This window comes from Miniopterus schreibersii (genome assembly GCF_964146895.1).
Source record: "Miniopterus schreibersii genome assembly, chromosome: 1".
NCBI lineage: Eukaryota > Metazoa > Chordata > Mammalia > Chiroptera > Miniopteridae > Miniopterus > Miniopterus schreibersii.
In genome coordinates this window covers 127,305,145-127,323,044 of record NC_138101.1, presented here as the reverse complement: position 1 = coordinate 127,323,044, position 17,900 = coordinate 127,305,145, and the positions used below count along the sequence as shown (strand labels likewise).

Sequence of the window (17,900 nt, the reverse complement as noted above, 5' to 3'; positions counted from 1 at the left end):
GCACAAAGAAAAAAGAATTTTTAAAAATGAGGATAGTTTAGGGAACCTCTGGGACAACATGAAGTGTAATATCATCAGCATCATAGGAGTACCAGAGGGAGAAGACAGCAAGGGACTGAGAACCTATTTGAAGAAATAATGACTGAAAACTTCCCTAACCTGGTGAAGGAAAAAAACCATATAAAGCTAGGAAGTGCAGAGAATCCAAACCAAGATAAATCTAAAGAAGCCTACACCAAGACATGTAATTAAAATGCCAAAGGTTAAAGCTGTGCAGAAGCTTTTTATTTTTATATAGTCCCATTTTTTAATTTTCTCCTTTATTTCCCTTGCCCTAAGAGATGTATTGGCAAACATATTGCTATGAGGGATGTCTGAGATTTTTCTGCCTATGGTTTCTTCTAGGATTTTTATGGTTTCACAACTTACGTTTAAGTCTTTTATCCATTTTGTGTTGATTCTTGTATATGGTGTAAGTAGGTGGTCTAGTTTCATTTTCTTACATGTACTTGTCCAATTTTCCCAACACCAATTTTTGAAGAGACTATGTTTACTTCATTATATGCTCTTGCCTCCTTTGTCAAATATTAATTGAGCATAATCGCTATGGTGGATTTCTGGGTTGTCTGTTCTGATCCATTGATCTATATGCCTGTTCTTGTGCTAGTACCAAGTGTTTTGATTACAGTGGCTTTGCAGTATAATTTGATATCTGATCCCTCCTACTTTGTTCTTCTTTCTCATGATTGCTGTGGCTATATGGGGTCTTTTTGGTTTCATATAAATTTTTGGAGTGTTTGTTCTATATCTGTGAAATATGACATTGGTATTTTAATAGGGATTGCATTGAATCTATAGATTGTTTTGGGTAGTGTGGATATTTTATTGATGTTATTTCTACCAACCCATGAACACGGTATGTTCTTCCACTTGTTTATATCTTTCTCTGTCTCTTTTTGCAGCATTCTGTAGTTTTCTCAGTACAGGTCTTTTACCTCCTTTGTTAAGTTTATTCCTAAGCATCTTAATTTTTTTGTTGTAATCATAAATGGAATTGTTTTTTTTTTAAATTTATTATTTCTGAGAATTCATTATTGGTGTATAAAAATGCCATCAATTTCTGGGTGTTAATTTTGTATCCTGCTACACTGCTGAATTCATTTATTAAATTTAGTAGTACTTTGATGGAGTCTTTAGGGTTTTCTATGTACAATATCATGTCACCTGCAAATAGTAACAGTTTTACATCCTCTTTTCCAATTTGGATGCCTTTTATGTTTTCTTCTTGTCTGGTGGCTGTGGCTAGGACTTCCAGTACTATGTTGAATAAGAGTGGTGAAAGTCGACACACCTGTGTTGTTCCTGTTCTTAGGGAAATGCTTTTAGTTTTTGCCTATTGAGTATGATGTTGGCTGTAGGTTTGTCATATATGGCCTTTATTATGTTGAGGTATGATCCCTCTATTCCCACTTTGCTGAGAGTTTTTTAATCAAAAATGGGTTTTGGATTTTGTCAAATGCTTTTCCTGCATCTGTTGACATGATAATGTGATTTTTGTCTCTCAGTTTGTTTATGCGATGTATCACATTTATTGATTTGTGAATGTTGTACCAGCCTTGCATTCCTCTAATAAACCCCACTTGGTCATGTTGTATAATCTGTACAAAATATATTGCTGGATCCGATTTGCTAATATCTTGTTGAGGATTTTGGCATCTGTGTTCATCAGGGATATTGTCCTGTAATTCCCTTTCTTTGTGGTGTCTTTATTTGGTTTTGGAATTAGGATAATGCTGGCCTTGAGAAAAGAGCTCGGAAGTTTTCCTCTCTCTTGGATTTTTTGGAATAGTTTGAGGAGGATGGTTGTTAGTTCCTCTCTGAATGTTTAGTATAACTCCCCTGTGAAGCTGCCCTGTTTAGGACTTTTTTTGCTGGGAAGTTGTTGTTGTTTTTAAATACTGCTTCAATTTTATTAATTGTTATTTGTCTCTTCAGAGTTTCTTATTCTTCCTGAGTCAGTTTTGAAAGATTGTATGTTTGTAGGAATTTGTCTGTTTCGCCCAGTTTTCCAATTTGTAATATTTTCTTACAGTCCTCTGTATTTCTGTGGTGTCAGTTATTTACTTCTTTCATTTCTGATTTTATTTAACTATGTTTTTAAATTTTATTTTACCTTTTTCTTCTTCCTAAAGAGAACCCTTTAACATTTCTTATAATTCTGGTTTGGTGGAAACAAACCCTTTTAGCTGTTCCTTATCTGGAAGCTCTTTATTTCTCCTTCAATTTTAAATGATACCCTTGCTAGGTAAAGTTTTCTTGATTGTAGGTCCCTGCTTTTCATCACTTTGAACATTTTATGCCAATTCCTTCTGGCCTGAAATATTTCTGTTGGGAAATCAGCTGACAGTCTTATGGGAGCCCCCTTGTAGGTAACTACCTGTCTTTCTCTTGCTGCATTAAAGATTCTCTTTGTCTTTAACCTTTGTCATTTTAATTATGATGTATCTTTGTGTGGGCCTCTTTGAGTTCCTCTTTTTTGGGACTCTCTGTGCTTCCTGGACTTGTGTGTCATTTTCCTTCACCAGGTTAGGGAAGATTTTAGTCATTATTTATTTAAATATGTTCTCAATACCTTGCTCTGTTACCCCTTTTCTGTTACTTTTCTTTATCCCTATAATATGGATGTTGTTATGCTTCATATTGTCCCAAAGGTCCCTTAAACTATCCTCATTTTTTAAAGTGTTTTTTTCTTTTTGCTGCTCTGATTGGGTGTTTTCTGCTGCCTTGTCTTCCAAATTGCTAATTCAATCCTCTGCTTATCCAGCTGTTTATTTGTTCTAGTGTACTCTTTATTTCAGAAATTGTGTTCTTCATTTCTGTTTTTTATGGTTTCTATGTCTGTTTTTATGCTTGGTACCTCTTTGTTGAAGTTCCCACTAAGTTTCTTGAGCATCCTTATAACCATTTTTTAAAACTTTATAGCTGATAAATTGCTTGCCTTATAGGAGCCCCCATTTCAGTTAGCTCTTTTTTCTGGAGATTTCTCCTGTTTTTTCACTGAGGCATGTTTCTTTGTCTTCCCATTTTGGCTGCCTCTTTGTGTTTATTTCTGTGTATTATAAAGGTTTGCTATGTGACACAGTCTTGGTAGGGTGGCCCTATCTAGTAGGTGTCCTGGGGACCTAGTGACATAGTCTCCTTGATTACCTGAGCCGGGTGCTCCAGGAATGTGTCTTGTTTATGTGGACCCTCCTGTTGTAATTGAGTCTTGATTGCTATTGGTCCGTTCATTCATGGGGTCAACCCTGAGGCTTGCTGACCGTGAGGATCAACCCTGCCCATAGTGTATGAGTTGCTCTTCAGGTGCTGACAACATGAAGCCGAATTTACCTCAGCAGGGTCTGATGCCTGCCAAGCTCTCACTTTGGATATGCCACTTGTGAAGTTAATCCAATCCTGCTCTGATATTGTCTTTAAGATGACCACTGGGTGTGTTGGTTCTGGAGCCTCCTGGGAGGGGGTCTGGTGCAAACCAGTGTCAGTTGCTGCCTGTTCCTGGCTCTGGGGAACCTTTTTGGAGCTACAGAGCAATTCACAGTTTGTGGTTGCCTCTGCTTGACCTGGGTGTGTGTGGGAAGGACCAAGCTAAGCTGTTCACCAAGGCTGGTTTTTGCTAGCACCGGGCCTGGGGGCAGATCAGCTAAAGTCCCAAGGCACACAAGATTCACTTCCTTCTGCCTGCACCTGCTTGCTGCCTGGTAGGATCAGTCACTTTCAGAGCCTCTGCCAGTACTTCAGTTACATGAGGTAGGTTCTCAGTGAATCACCGGGTAGGGGCAAGTAGTGTTTACTAGATTGATACAGGTTCACACTTGGTCCCAGTGCTGGGTCTGAAGCTACTCAGCAAATATCGCAGGGTGTATCAATTTTAGCTGACACTCACCAGGTGCTCACACACCTTTGTGGTTTGGCAGAGTCTCAGGAAGTCCTCAGGGTGAGGCCAGCAGAGTGTACTAGGCCCAAGCAGACCAAGATTTGGTCGTGTGAAGGGGGAGGGCTCTGTAGTGGTCAGGCGTCTGAGGGTAATAAATGGCCCCTATCCTAGAGCCACAGAGCTCAGTCTGTTCCAGATTCTGCTAGGAGCCAGATCTCAGCAGGGTGGGGCCCTTTCAAGTTGGGAGGATGGAACTAGTGGATCTCTCTTGAGGGGGAGGTGCTAGTCAGGCTTGGGGGAAGGTGGGGGGAGTGGCTCCATCCCAGAGACACACGGCTCAGTTTGTCCTGGATTCTGCCCACACCACCTCAGCAGGGTGGGGCTGCCAGGAGCATAGAGGTTGGGGCTAGCTTATTTCCCCTGAGGGGGAGGAGCCGGTCAGGTTCACCAGAAAGTTGGCTGAATAGCCCCTGCCAAAGCCACACAACTCTGTCACTGACATCCCCTAAGTCTGCTTGGACCTCTGCACCCCTGCCCAGGCAACTGACTCCTCAGCAGGGTTAAAACTTCACAGGGTGGGGAAAAAGGGGGTCTAGAGGGTGGGGCTGTTACATTTCCCTGGGCTGATGCCCTATGGAGGGGAATGCTTCACCCAAGAAAGATGGCATCTGCAGTATTGGAGAATGACTAAGCACAAAGGTCCTTAGGGCTGTCCCTCCAGCTTTCTCCTCTGACTATAAACCCAAGTCTCTCCTCATATGACTATAGTCCACTCCATCCTCCCTCTCCCCAAGCCCAGGGTGTGTGGCTGTGAATGAGATTTTGTGTATTGGCCCTTTAAGAATTCACCTATGTCTCAAGCAGACTATCTTGTCTCCCTGGCAGACAATCTCATCCAGTTTCCACAGCCAGATGTTATGTAGATGCCTCTTCCCTGCTCTGGTGCTCTGGGCTGGGGAACCCGTCTTGAGGTTGAAACCTCACTCTTCTCAGAGGGAACTTTTACAGCTGAGATATCCTTTTGGAATCTCAGCTGCTGCCCGCCATTCCCACAAGTCTTGATGTGGGTTCTTTTGTAAATCCTTGGTTATAAGACTTCTCTTCAGCTGGTCTTCAGTTGGTTATTCAGGTTAATTGCTCTATATTTTTAGTTGTAATTCCAGTTTGGTCCTGGGAGGAGGTGAGTGTAGCTTCCACCTACTCCACCACCATCTTGGATCCCCTCATTTGATTTCTGAGTTTTAGTTTTTTTTATCTGTAAAATAAGGACATTGGACAAGATAATCTTTAAAGTCCCTTCTAGCTCTAAAATTCTCCATTTTACTATTTTAAGATGAGGAAATGTTGGCAGCGGCATAATTGGCACCAGATATTAGACCAGTGGAGTCAGACCAGACCTAGGTTCAGCAACCTTCGGTACTTGAGTTCTGGCTAAGAAAGAATTTAGATCCAAGACTCAAACTATAAGAGAACACTTATTTAGAAAAATTACAGCTGTAGAAGTAATTCATAGAAGAAATGGGCTGAAGAAACAAGTTATAGAGGCAAAGGAAGGGCTCTTGGAGCCTAGAAATGAGGAAGGTAAAGGTGACACGCCTGGGGGGTTGGGGCGGGGAAGGGGGGAAGGGAAAGTCTCAGGTGTGCTCCTGGGAGGGAGAACACACTGGGTCCTCCTTCCTAAGGGTTTTAAAGATGGAGATTTTAGGGGAGGTCCCAGGGGAAGATCTCAATAAAATATTCAGCAAATTTCCAGGCGTGTCTTTTCAGGGTCGGGGTCTCCATTGATTGATTGATCAGCCAAGGGCAGGGGGTCATTATTCAGTGACCTGAGGTCAGCTGTGGTTTCACTTGTCTGGTTTTGCTGCTTTTCTGGGCCTGGAGGTGAAATACAACTTAGGTCTAGATGCTATCTCTAGGGAGGAAAGGTCAGGGGATTCCAAACTGCATGACCAGCAATATGCTAGGGGAGGAAAGGTCACCCTGGCAACGAGGTCCCACCCTACAATTGTCCACTGATAGGCACCCAGAGCTTTCCACCCTGGTGACCTTCTGTACCTGGCCCATACCCCTTGCCTGCTCATATCTACCTAACTGCCTACTATAGAAACAGAGGCATAGAAAATGTAAGCAGCTTGGCTTAGTTCAAACTATGAATCAATAATAAAACTTCCATACCTTACTTTCTGATTAATCTGTTTATTGATACTTTCATAAAATCCTATCACTGAAATGTTGCTGATTTCTTTCCTTACTGAAAACACAGTGGTTTACAAGAAATTGTTACAGATACAATTCTTTTTATTTTTTAAAAAGCTCCAATATATTTTTATAGTTTCAAATCCTTATAATTTAGTAGATGCTTATTCATATTAAAAATAGGGGGAGGGCCCTGGCTCAGTTGGTTAGAGGGTCATCACATATACCAAAAGGTTGTGGGTTCAGTTCCTGGTTAGGGCACATACCTATGTTGCGGGTTTCACCCCTGTTCAGGGTGTGTTTGGAAGGCAACCGATCAATGTTTCTCTCTCACATTGATCTCTCTCTCTGAAAAAAAAATTAATAAACATATCCTCGGGTGAGGATTTAAAAAAAAAAAGAAATATGGGGAGGTCTAATAAATATCAGTGCAGAAAACAAGCGTATCTGAAGTTATGTAGTCTGAGTAATAAAGGAAAAAGTAAATCACTTGCATATGTAGCAAAAGAAAAAAATAGGAAAGATTCCTAAGTGACAATTTTCTTCCATCCTTTAATTGATACAAAATTTGTATTTTAGTGTATGGTGGGCATCGATTTATTTGAGCTTTCTTTTGTTGGCAGAGTATATCTGTGTCATGAGTGTTTATAGAAAGAACTTTTGTATTAGTTGGAAAGTTGGATTAGACCTCTCAACCTTTAAGGGTTTGTGATTGAATTCCCTTCCCTGCTCCTTACCTCAGTGGCAATCCCCTCAACAACTCTTCCAGAATGCATCTATTTTGTAAATTATGACATTTTGTAAAGATCAACACATTAATTTCTAGGATGGCAGTCAGAGTAGATTTTAATTCAATACAAATTAGATCTAAGTTCTTTGCGAAATTCAGCTAAATTTCCAAAGGAAATGTGATCATTCTATAAAATAAATTATTAAATGAACCAAATAGCTTTTAGCTTTCTTGTTTTCATATCAAATGTTCCTCCCTTTAAAAAAAGTTTATTTTGTCATTTTGGTGTTTTGGATAAAAATGCCTTTTATTCAATTTTTTTTTTCTGTGAGCAAATCTCTCACAAATATTTTCCAATTTACACAAACAGATCATAGTCACACTTTTTAAAAAAAGTAGTTGGAAGGAAACAGTGATTATTTCATCTAAAACACTATTTTATAGATAAGAAAACTGAGTTCCAGAGAGGTTAATTAGCTAATCCATGGTAATATAGCTAGTTAGTGACACAAGTTATTGGAACGTAGGCGTGCCAATTTCCCAGACTAAAATTCCTCTATTTACTGAATGGATATCTGGATTCTTGTCTGTACCAGCTATATAGTCTTGATTTTTGCCAGACTCCCCCTTCCCTTCATAGTCTTGATTTTTGCCAGACTCTGAGCTCTTTGCAGTGCTGTGTGTGTTTTTAAACCATAGTAATTAATGTCTGAATCAGAATTTAAAATCCAAACGCTGCATTATAATAGCTCAGACTTAAAATATAACTGCATATGGAGCTACAGTTTCTCTTATTTGCTATCCTGTTTGATTTGATTTAGATCTTTAAATTTTTAAAATAAAATCCTCTAAGCCAGTTATTAAAATGTGTTCAATAGCTGTAGGTATTTTTTAAAAATCTATTTTTAGTCTTCATAGGTTGTTTACTTTGATTTAAACAATTACTACAGACTGGATGAAAGAAGGTGAAGAGATTAGCCAAAGAACATATATGCATAGCCCATGGATACAGACAACAGTGTGGTGATGGCCAGAGGGAGGGGCTGGGGGCTGGGTGAAAATAAAAAACACAATTACTCCACATAATTTTCTTGTGTAGGTGGTTGATAGAATGATACTTATTGATTTAAAACAAAACCAGAATTTAATGGTAGATTATTGAAAATTAAAAAATACTCTTTAATATCACAAAGTCAAGAAATTTACAGTCAACATGTCCATCATTACCAGGACACTTGGTTTATAATATAAAAGACTTTTGAGGGATCATGTACAGGAAGAATACTATGTCATACCATTAAAAATATTCAGAAGTAAAAGAAACATTATAATTAACCAGAAGAAGAAAAAAAGTTAAAGGAAATGAATAATTTTTATATTTTTTATTTATATTATCTAAGTAACTTTCTGGGAGTGTACAGATTCTATTTTACATAGTAGCTTCCCCCTTAGCTGTGGGAATATGCTCCAAGACTGCCCAGTAGGTGCCTGAAACTACAGATTGTACCAGACCCTGTATATACTGTGTTGTTTCCTACACATGCATAAATATGATAAAGTTTAATTTATAAATTAGGCACAGTAAGCGATTAACAACAATAATTAAATAAAATAGAACAATTATAACAGTATCCTGTAATGAAAGTTATGTGAATGGGGTCTGTCTCTCTCAGATAACTGATCTGATAACCAAGAGGGCTACTAAGTGCCTGCCGGGCAGGTAGCGTATACATAGTCTTCTCTAATTCTTCATAGTCTTATCTGTCAGTAGAGATTATAATGCCTGTTTTACAGTGTTACATAATTATGTATGTAAAACGTATTAGTGCCTACCGTATAGTAGGCTCTCTGACTGCTCATTTCCTTCTGCTCTCCTTTACCTGTTACTTACAGACCTCCGCCCTCGCCTCTTCCCTGTTAGCTCAGTTCCACCTGATGGACGCTAAGGCCCAAAGTTAGGACCCAGATGACAGGTAACTAAAACTAAAGAAATAAACTCAACTGGGACAGTTGTTCAGGTCATCCCTGGCATGCAGCAAGCACATTGGATAGACCGGTCTCCTAGAGCAGCAGCGTCGCTCACATCTGTAACATCCTTAAGAACAATCTTGGATTCTCAGGGGGGCTCCATGCAGTTTCCATGGCAGCTATAGTCCTGCCCCTTCATTACCTGGAATCCTCCCAAATACAATATTATTTCTAAGGTTGCTTTTTTTTAAGTAGTATAGTTTTGTAGTTTTCCTTATTAAACAGAGTACACATATAAATATATTTTATAAACTGTTTCAAATTAGGTTAATGAAGTGATTTGTTACTCTTACTGAAAAAAATTCTGAAGCTTCAGCCTTTAGGTGTCTAGGGAGAGTTTTTATTTTTTATTTTGTTTTAATAATTAAAAAAATTTAAATATCTTGATTCTCAGACAGGTGTGTAATGTTTTAGGCCTTTTTAGTAGCAGTCTTATTTTTCACTGACATCTACTTTTTCGGTTATAAACATCTGTGTAAGGAGCTGGCCTAAAGCAGGGCTCAAGAGAACTTAGAGAGATGTTCCCATAATTAACTGAAATATTTTTACTTTTGTGTTAGCATCATTTTTATATTGTAAGGTTTTACAGTTTCAGCTGTACTGTGTATTTCAGAGGGCATCTGTGAGCTGGCCTGGGACTGGTTAATCTTTTAAATATTATTTCAGAAATTAGGTACAGAGTTACCAAAAATTGACCCATGTATCAGCTTTTGCATAAGAAGTCCTTTGTGAATTGATGCTGTCTCCAGGTGGTCAGGGCCAGTGTGCTCTATACCTCTGCTAGAATAACTAAGGAAATGGGAGATGATGATAAACCGAAAGATAATAAAGTTTCCCTTCTTTTCCCTCTCCAAACATTACTGCTATCCCTTGGCTGGTAGTGCTTTGAAGGAATTTACTCAAGTAGTCTACCTTCCCCCACCCCTACCGCCTTTCCTATAGAAAGGAAGACATTTGAAAATGGATTAGAGAGCTTTATCATCTAAAAAGAAAATATTAGGGAAGGACATTTACATCATTGTTGTAACTTGAATAGGTGTGTTCACATTTTATAACTGGGTCAGCTCTTAGCAAAACAATCTCAAGGATAAGTTGCATTATTTATATCCACAAGCCAGTAGGCTATCAACCCAAGTAGAAATCTTTGTTATTCATGTTTTTATTGTGGTATTTATATTTAAATAATTTCACCTTTGTAGCAATTTTCTTCTTGTAATGAAAGTAAAATGTTGCATGTTTTTATGAATAGTCCACTGGGTAGAGCAAAAACTATGCTTCAGATTTAAAGAAAAACACTTCATGTTCTATTTTAGATTATATTGTATATAAAAGATGCTTCACATGGCAAAAATGTCAATTGTAAGGGGCAACTTATAGCATCGCTCAGTGGATGTTGATTGGACACTGGTTAGGCATTATGAAGGGGCCTAGATGTAGAGAGGAAGTTCAGAGGTGCATAAAGAATGGTCTCTTCTGTCAGGGAGCTTACATTGAAGTTGGGGAGATAGTTATGTATAAAAATAATTACTCTAGAATTATTAAAAAATAATTACTGTAGAATTCTTAGAGCTTGAAAACCCATTCAAACCCAGGAAGTTAGTTGAATCAAAAATCTCAGGAGCTTGGTAATATGCCTGACAAATTTGTCCATGGGTCTGAGACAAGGTTAGCTGCATCTCCTATGCCAGTAGTGGTATGGTTTCATGTCTGGGGTTCCAAGCAAAGCACAAGTTCTGTTCTATTTGCTGTTAGTATAGGACTGCCTAACTGGGGTTGGAGAACCAGGAAGTCAGGGACAGATGGCAGAAATTAGGTATAGGATAGACTTAGCAACAGATATGTGGCCCGAGTCAGACATAAGGACACTACTTTGAGATCTACTAATTATGTGTCAAGTAGTCAGTCATAAGAGTAAAAACCGACTATTCAGTTAGTAATTAAGAGCACACAGGAAGGAAAGAGGCAATGTCTGGCCCAGCCCAACTTCCTTTAAAAATTTGCTTTATCACTTGTGGAATATTCCAAGCACTGTATGAATGGGCTCCCTGTATATAGCCCACTTTTAAAATATTTAATCTAGATTTTGTCCCATTTCTCCTGTTTCATATTTGTTCTTTAGTTGCACCTTTTTCTGTCCCTTAGAAGTTTAATTCTTCCTGGATACTACTTTGTCTCCAGGAGGCTGTAGCTCTGCCTCTCTTTCTTGGCAGTGATGTTATTTTCACCCGGCTCCCACTGACCTTGCTAGCTGACCTAGGATGGCTGGGACACTCTACCTCTGCTGTGGAGAAGCGTATATTAACTCTATGGTATTTAAACGTGGCCTGTTTAGTGCTGACTATGGAAACTGCTACGCTGGAGGCTGACTGTGGCAAACTGATTGAACCAGCAGAGAAGCCAAAAATGGAATGCATCTGTGGGCTCTTTCTTTTCAACACTTGCAACTCAGCCTATTTGCACTTGTGCTCCCAGCATCCTCTGGGTGAGAACTGATTGCTGCTGCTTTGGTCAGCTTCTTAATATAAGTGTTCATAGAATAAAAGAGCCCATCTTCTTTTCTTATTCATAGCACCACACTCTATAATTGATGTCCAGAAAAAGATAAATTACTATATCTGCTCACATATCAGATATACTTTTACTCTATTTCCCAGTCACTTCTCAGAGGAGAGGGAATTGCCTTTGAGTCTCTGAGTTACTCTCAGATTATCGGGCATTATTTAGTATTAAATAATTATAAAATACTATTTGGAGAAGACATATTAGCCTAAAATTATCCTGGTCAGTGCTAGTTTGGGATGTTTATCTGTTCATAAGGTTGACAAAAAAGAAACAAAAATAATTTAACAGAGATTTAGTAATTAGTCTGGTGGCATAACCTTCAAGTGAAAGAGGAATATAATGTGCTTTTGTGGATATTAGATTCTAGCGCTATTCATTGTCTTTTGGGTTTTGTTTTGTTTACTTGTAAACAAGATTGGATCCTAAATTCTTCTAGTTTCCTCCCATATCTGCCTATGATTCTCTAAACATGTTCCAAATTTTTCTCCCATCCTTTAATTAGAAATCATTGAGAACTAAAATTGCCTTTTTCCAAAGCCATGCAGGCTAAAGATGGACAACTTGATATAAAATTTAGAAAATCACTACAACAGCTCATGCTTAAATAATCTCAGTAACTGATGCTGGATAAGCCACACGTTGAGTGTACCTGATGACATTATCAGAGGCATATCAAACTACAAATGCTTTCAGCCTTACATCTAGAAATCGCGACTGGCAGCCTCACAAACTCAGAAGCTGGGTTATAATTTGCTCTAATTATTAACCTTTGTTCTTATTTTATTTTCATAAACATATCTCTCATTAAATACCTAATATTACGGAATTTAGCCTGTGCGGTCAGCCTTTTGGGCAGCTCTACCGCTCGAGCTCTAAGACTTCAACAGATCACCTTCAAGTCCTCAGTGTGCGGGTTCCTTAGACAACAGGATTGCTTTAGATTCCTGGCTGGCAAACGGAGGAGCCTGGGCCGTGGCTGAAATGACGTGCTGTCCTGTGACCCATTAACAAAATGGAGGCTTCTGGCAAACACTAGATTCCCTCTTAGTTGAACCAGGTAGGATCCGAAAGTTAGCAACTCCTCATGCTATACGTGGATAAAACATACTGAACAGGTAGAAGCCAATATCCCTGAGATATACAACCAAGCCAAATGGTTACACTCGTTTGGGAACACCCAGGATATCTGGAACACAATAAAAGGGGCTCTCCCTATCCTCACGAGGTTCCTCCCCTTCTTAGGATCTCTGGCTGCCATCCTTTTACTGCTCATCCTTGGGCCCTGCCTCCTGAACTGTCTAGTTCTTTTGTCTCTAAAAGACTTGAGGCAAACTACGGATGATAATAACCCAGGGATATCAGTGGTTGGGGTTACAGCCAGGAGATAATTAGACCTACTTGAAGCTAACTAGGGAAAAGCTTCACTTCTCTAAGGGACCCCGACCACCGTCTGCTCTCAGCTTGAAGACAGACCTTTGCCTCTCAGTACCCTTCAGGAATGAGGAGTGAAAACAGAAAAGGGGGGATTTGGTACCCCACAGTAGGCCTGCGTGACCTGGCTAAAACCCCTTTCCTTAACTCTGTTCATCTCTGAGAAATAAGATGGCCCGCAGTGAGTAGCTTTCTCCCAGGCAGGAGCCCGTTAAAATGGCTGAGACCCACGTGGCGGCCAAATTGAACTTCAGACAACCTCAGACCTCATTATATCCGCAGGACATCTCTGAAGTGCCGTGGTAAATCTACCTGTAGACTGATCCTTTGAGTTTGGAGCCTGAGAGGGAGCTGAGAAGGTTTTATCAAAAGTGGGGTTACCACGACACTAATGAAACTTAAGCTCAGGGTGTCCACACTTGCCCGGGCAGCTGGCAGATGCTGGGAATTGTAGACTGTTCCAGGTAGAGAGGAGGCAGGTTGCAGTCAGGAAGCATTTCTATGTAGGCCTCTCACATCAAGTGGTCTCAGAGAAAGGAACTTTAATCTCTAAGTCTCCAACATTTTATGGCGATTTCTTTTCACACTCTAAATAAATACTTACTTTTATACCTAATTTTGTATTATTCTTAGAGAGGACCACCCAAATTGTATGTGCTTCAGGCCACACAAAATCTGCCACTGGGATTTACTAAATGAGCTACCTGGGTGTTTTGCTAGTACATATTTCCCTGCATTTAGTAACACGCAATTTATACGAGTGAACAAACACTAAGTAGAATCTAGAGAATCCCAAATAATTCTAAATTCAATGCTTTGATGACTCTTTTATAAGAGAACTGGAACTTCATGGCAGCTGATATATTTCCATGTTAGTAATAATAAATTCTATAAAACTGGAACTCAGATACTGATGTCAGTTCAGTTCAAGTCAGCAAACCTTTGTGGAATGTCTACTGTGTGTAGACACAGTAGGAACTTTAGGGCCAGGTTCTTTTTTTTTTTTCATATAGTTTAAATTCAGTTTAATAGTCATTTGAAATTAATTGCCTTAACAGTGGAGTATTTTTAGTTCCTTGGAACCTTAATAACAGTTCTATTTTAAGAAATTGGCGCCAACCTGATAAATATGATTACATACCAAGGAACAACAGTGGTAAATTGTCAGTACCAGTCATTTGATGTTCTCTGAAACAAAGATACTTTTCAGCCTGCCTGTGCTAGGAGTTTCAGTGCAGAGGATATAAAATGAAAAGTATTCTTTATCTTTGTAGATAGTTTTGTAAGATTATGGTCATGGGTAACTTTGAGGTAACTATTTTTCAAACCAAGGAACCCTATATTGAAAACGAACTATTTTATGTTCATCATTTCATCATTCTCTTAAAATGTGTCATTAAGTATCAAGTACTTGTGTTTGAGAAATGTCATTGATTTCCTAAAAGACAAGTCATTATATAATGTCAGATACTGTAAATGTTTCAAAGAAAAACAAAGAGGAGAGGTTGCTGTTGGGGAGGATGTTGTTTTAGAAAGGCGGTACTGTGGTCCTAGCTGTACCTTGACTGTGCCAGGCATATTCCCATCTTAGGGCCTTTGCACTTGCTGTCGCTTCTGCCCGGAATGCTTGCCTTCAGATGACTGCATCGATTATTCTCACTTCATTCAGGGCTCTGACCAGCCTTTCTATAGGAATACCTTCCACCATTCCATTCCCCCCTGCTCTTCAAGTATTCTTTACCATCTGACTTTGGGAACAGAGGAGAGTCAAAGAAATTCTCTGATAAATCCTTTGCTATCTGAACTCTTAGTACTTGCTTTTTGAAATTCAGGAATTGAAAAAATTTTTAAATATTTCTTGCTATTTACAAGAATTGACCAATGAATGCATAAATAAGTGGAACAATAAATTGATGTTTCTCTCTCTCTCTTTCTCTGCCTGCCCCCTCTCTTTAAAATCAATCAATCAATAAAAATATATTTTGCTATTTGATCTGGATATCTGAATCAGGAACCAAATAATTTTGTGTAGCAATGGATACTTGTTGTTTTCTTCATAGCCCTTTTTAGTCTGATTTGTCTTTCTGTCTGTCTGTCTGTCTCCCTCACTAAAATGTTAGTTTCATGGTGGCTGGGACTTTGTTTTGTTCACCGCTCTATCCCCATCACCTGGAACAGTGCCTGACACCTAATCCAGTCTCAATAAATATGTGTTGAATAAATGTGTTACTACATGAATGAGTCCATTTGACCCAATGCCATATAAATTTTAATTTAAAAAAGATATGGTTATATGGAAAAGGCTTATTTCACATTATTAAGTTTTAAGAAGCAAGATATGGGATTATATACACAGTATGATTTCCACTTTAAAAATTCTTGAACTTTTACCTGTGCTCATTTATTCATTCATTTCTTGAAAGAAAAGTTATTAAGCATTTCCATTGTGTCCATTCTGTGCTGAGCATTCTAATTCAACTCCAGTTTCTTGAGAAGACAGATCATGAAACAACAGTAAATGAATGCGGCCCTTTCCCTCATCGCTACCCCCTAGCTATGTTGATCTTTGTTCAGTTTCTCACACTTACTAACCTTTTTCCTTTGCACAGGTTATTTCATTATGTGCTTAATGTGTGTGTCCCTGTATATCACAAATTCTGTGAGGGTAGGGACCATAATACCACTTAATTATCAATACCTAGCTCAGTGCCTATGTGTAATAGGTACTCAGTAAACATTGTTGAGTGAGTAGGTGAGTGAATGAGTGGGTGAGTGTGTGAGAGAGTGAGTGGGTGAGTGAGTTGGTGAGTGGGTGAGTGAGTGAGTGGGTGAGAGAGTGAGTGGGTGAGTGGGTGAGAGAGTGAGTGGGTGAGTGAGTGGGTGAGTGGGTGAGTGGGTGAGAGAGTGAGTGGGTGAGAGAGTGAGTGGGTGAGTGAGTGAGTGGGTGAGTGGGTGAGAGAGTGAGTGGGTGAGTGAGTTGGTGAGTGGGTGAGTGAGTGAGTGGGTGAGTGAGTTGGTGAGTGGGTGAGTGGGTGAGTGAGTGAGTGAGTGGGTGAGTGGGTGAGTGAGTAAATTGGTGAGTGGGTGAGTGGGTGGGTGGCTGGGAGAGGTGCACAGCAGTATCACCATACCTAATCTGACGGAAATGAGGGGAAGGAAATTCCAGGCCGGAGTCTGAAGAATGAGGAGGAATGAGCAGGTGATGAAACCAAGCAGAGTGTTCTGGAGCTTAAGCTCTGCCTTAACCCTAAAAGCAACAGAAGAGTTATAAACAAAAAAGTGGCACTTTAGGTGGACCATTTTTCACTGGTGTTAAGAACAGACTGGATGGACAATGCTGGAGCAGAGAGATTGGTTCAGAGGCTTTAGTGATGGATGGTTGTGGCCTCCATTGGGTTCCTGGCAGCAGGAAAGAGAGAAGTCGATAAACATTTGAGAGGTTTTTAGATGGCAGAGTGACTGGGGTAGTGAGGGAAAGGAAAGAGTTAAGAATGATTCTAACTGTCTGCCTTTGGCAACTGAGAAAATCCTGGGGCTGGCTGTTCACTGATACTAGGGACTCAGAGGGAGAAACCTTTTGAGGAGGAAAGAGCCTCAGGTATCCTTGAGAACTGTCTAAATTGAGGCTGAGCATTAAGGACTTGGTTATATAGCTGAATTTTCTAGATATAGGTACTTAGAAAAATATCTGGAAAGAAAGAATCAAAATATTGTAGCATTGGAACTCTAGTTGTATCACTAAAATTTTCTTATTAACTTTTGGTTTTCATTATTTTTGTTTTATAAAGGAAAAATAGTAAACTTTAAAAAATTCTGTTAGGATCTTCCATAGAAAATGTCAAGGCTTTTGTCCAAAGGACAAAAAGCTAAGGCTTTCTTAGGTAAAATATGGGCTATTCCCAATGAAAATAAATGATTGGTCCTGAATAGTAGCCCACTCTGAAATGGGTTCATCATTAGTGTATGTGTATGGCCGGGGAGGAGGGCATCATTTGGAAATTTAACCTTATCACTCAGAGGTCTGCTAGAGTCAGGGACTATCTCTTACTCACTCATTCATTTATTTATTATTCTTATATCTATCCTTGGCACAGTCCCTGGCTTTTAGTAATGGCTCAAGTGAAAGCTATTATTTTAGATTTGTTATTAATACATTTATTTTCACTGCAGTTGTTATACAATGATGTTATTTGTGTCATCTTGATTTTTAGGTAGACTGGGGTCACCTGGACTATTTGGTTGTTGACACGCCACCAGGCACTGGAGATGTGCAGTTATCAGTCTCACAGAATATTCCCATTTCCGGTAAGTCTTAAAGTTTAAAGTAATTTGTGCTATCTTTGATGGTTTGCTGTTGCCTTACAGAAAAACAAACTTCACGACGGGCAAACATTTTTATATCTTAAAAAAAATAATTATTTATAAATTTTTCTTTAGAGATCAGATTCATAAATTGAATTTTTCTAACAATTATGTTTTCAAAAACAAAGACACTTGAAGAGGTGGTGATGTAAACCTGTGCTCCAGAAAAGCAAGAGCACTTAAGTCTTGTTTAGGTAGAACGTGGCTGCTTGGGGAGTCACAGCTGTCTAGCACTTACAGAATATTCACTCATACATGCTGGGCACTAAGCAATGTTTATCGAATACATATTCCTGAATAAGTGTACGTGTTAGGAAAGTTTGGCTTTTTGGCAAATGTAACTGGGAAATTTTTATATTCTGCTGATTATTTAATGTTAAAGTCAAAAGAGCAATAAACATATTAGCTTATTTCAAATACACAATACTTCATTATAGCAAGGGTTATCTTTTTTACGATATGGAATTTCAGTATTCGTAGTTAGCTTTTATGTTAAATCTGTTTCTAAGTGAATCTTTCCTAGATTCTAATGAAGAAATATCTGTAAATCTCTCATATATAAGGACTTTTGGGGAAATCATGGAATATTTAAATGTCTTTGCAAATTGGTTATTTATGGGTAATAAATAACCAAGAGATATCACTGACATTTAATCA

The 17,900-nt window shown here is 38.9% G+C and overlaps 1 protein-coding gene across 3 annotated transcripts in view; it reads left to right on the top strand.

Moving 5' to 3' along the window:
* The window catches only part of NUBPL (NUBP iron-sulfur cluster assembly factor, mitochondrial), a 184,987-nt gene that overhangs the window by 122,556 nt on the left and 44,531 nt on the right, over nucleotides 1-17,900 (top strand). For all 3 annotated transcript variants that reach the window (XM_081161979.1, XM_081161980.1, XM_081161978.1), the window contains exon 7: nucleotides 17,093-17,186. In XM_081161979.1, coding sequence (XP_081018105.1) covers nucleotides 17,093-17,186 — 94 coding nt within the window. The remainder of the gene's footprint in view (nucleotides 1-17,092; nucleotides 17,187-17,900) is intronic.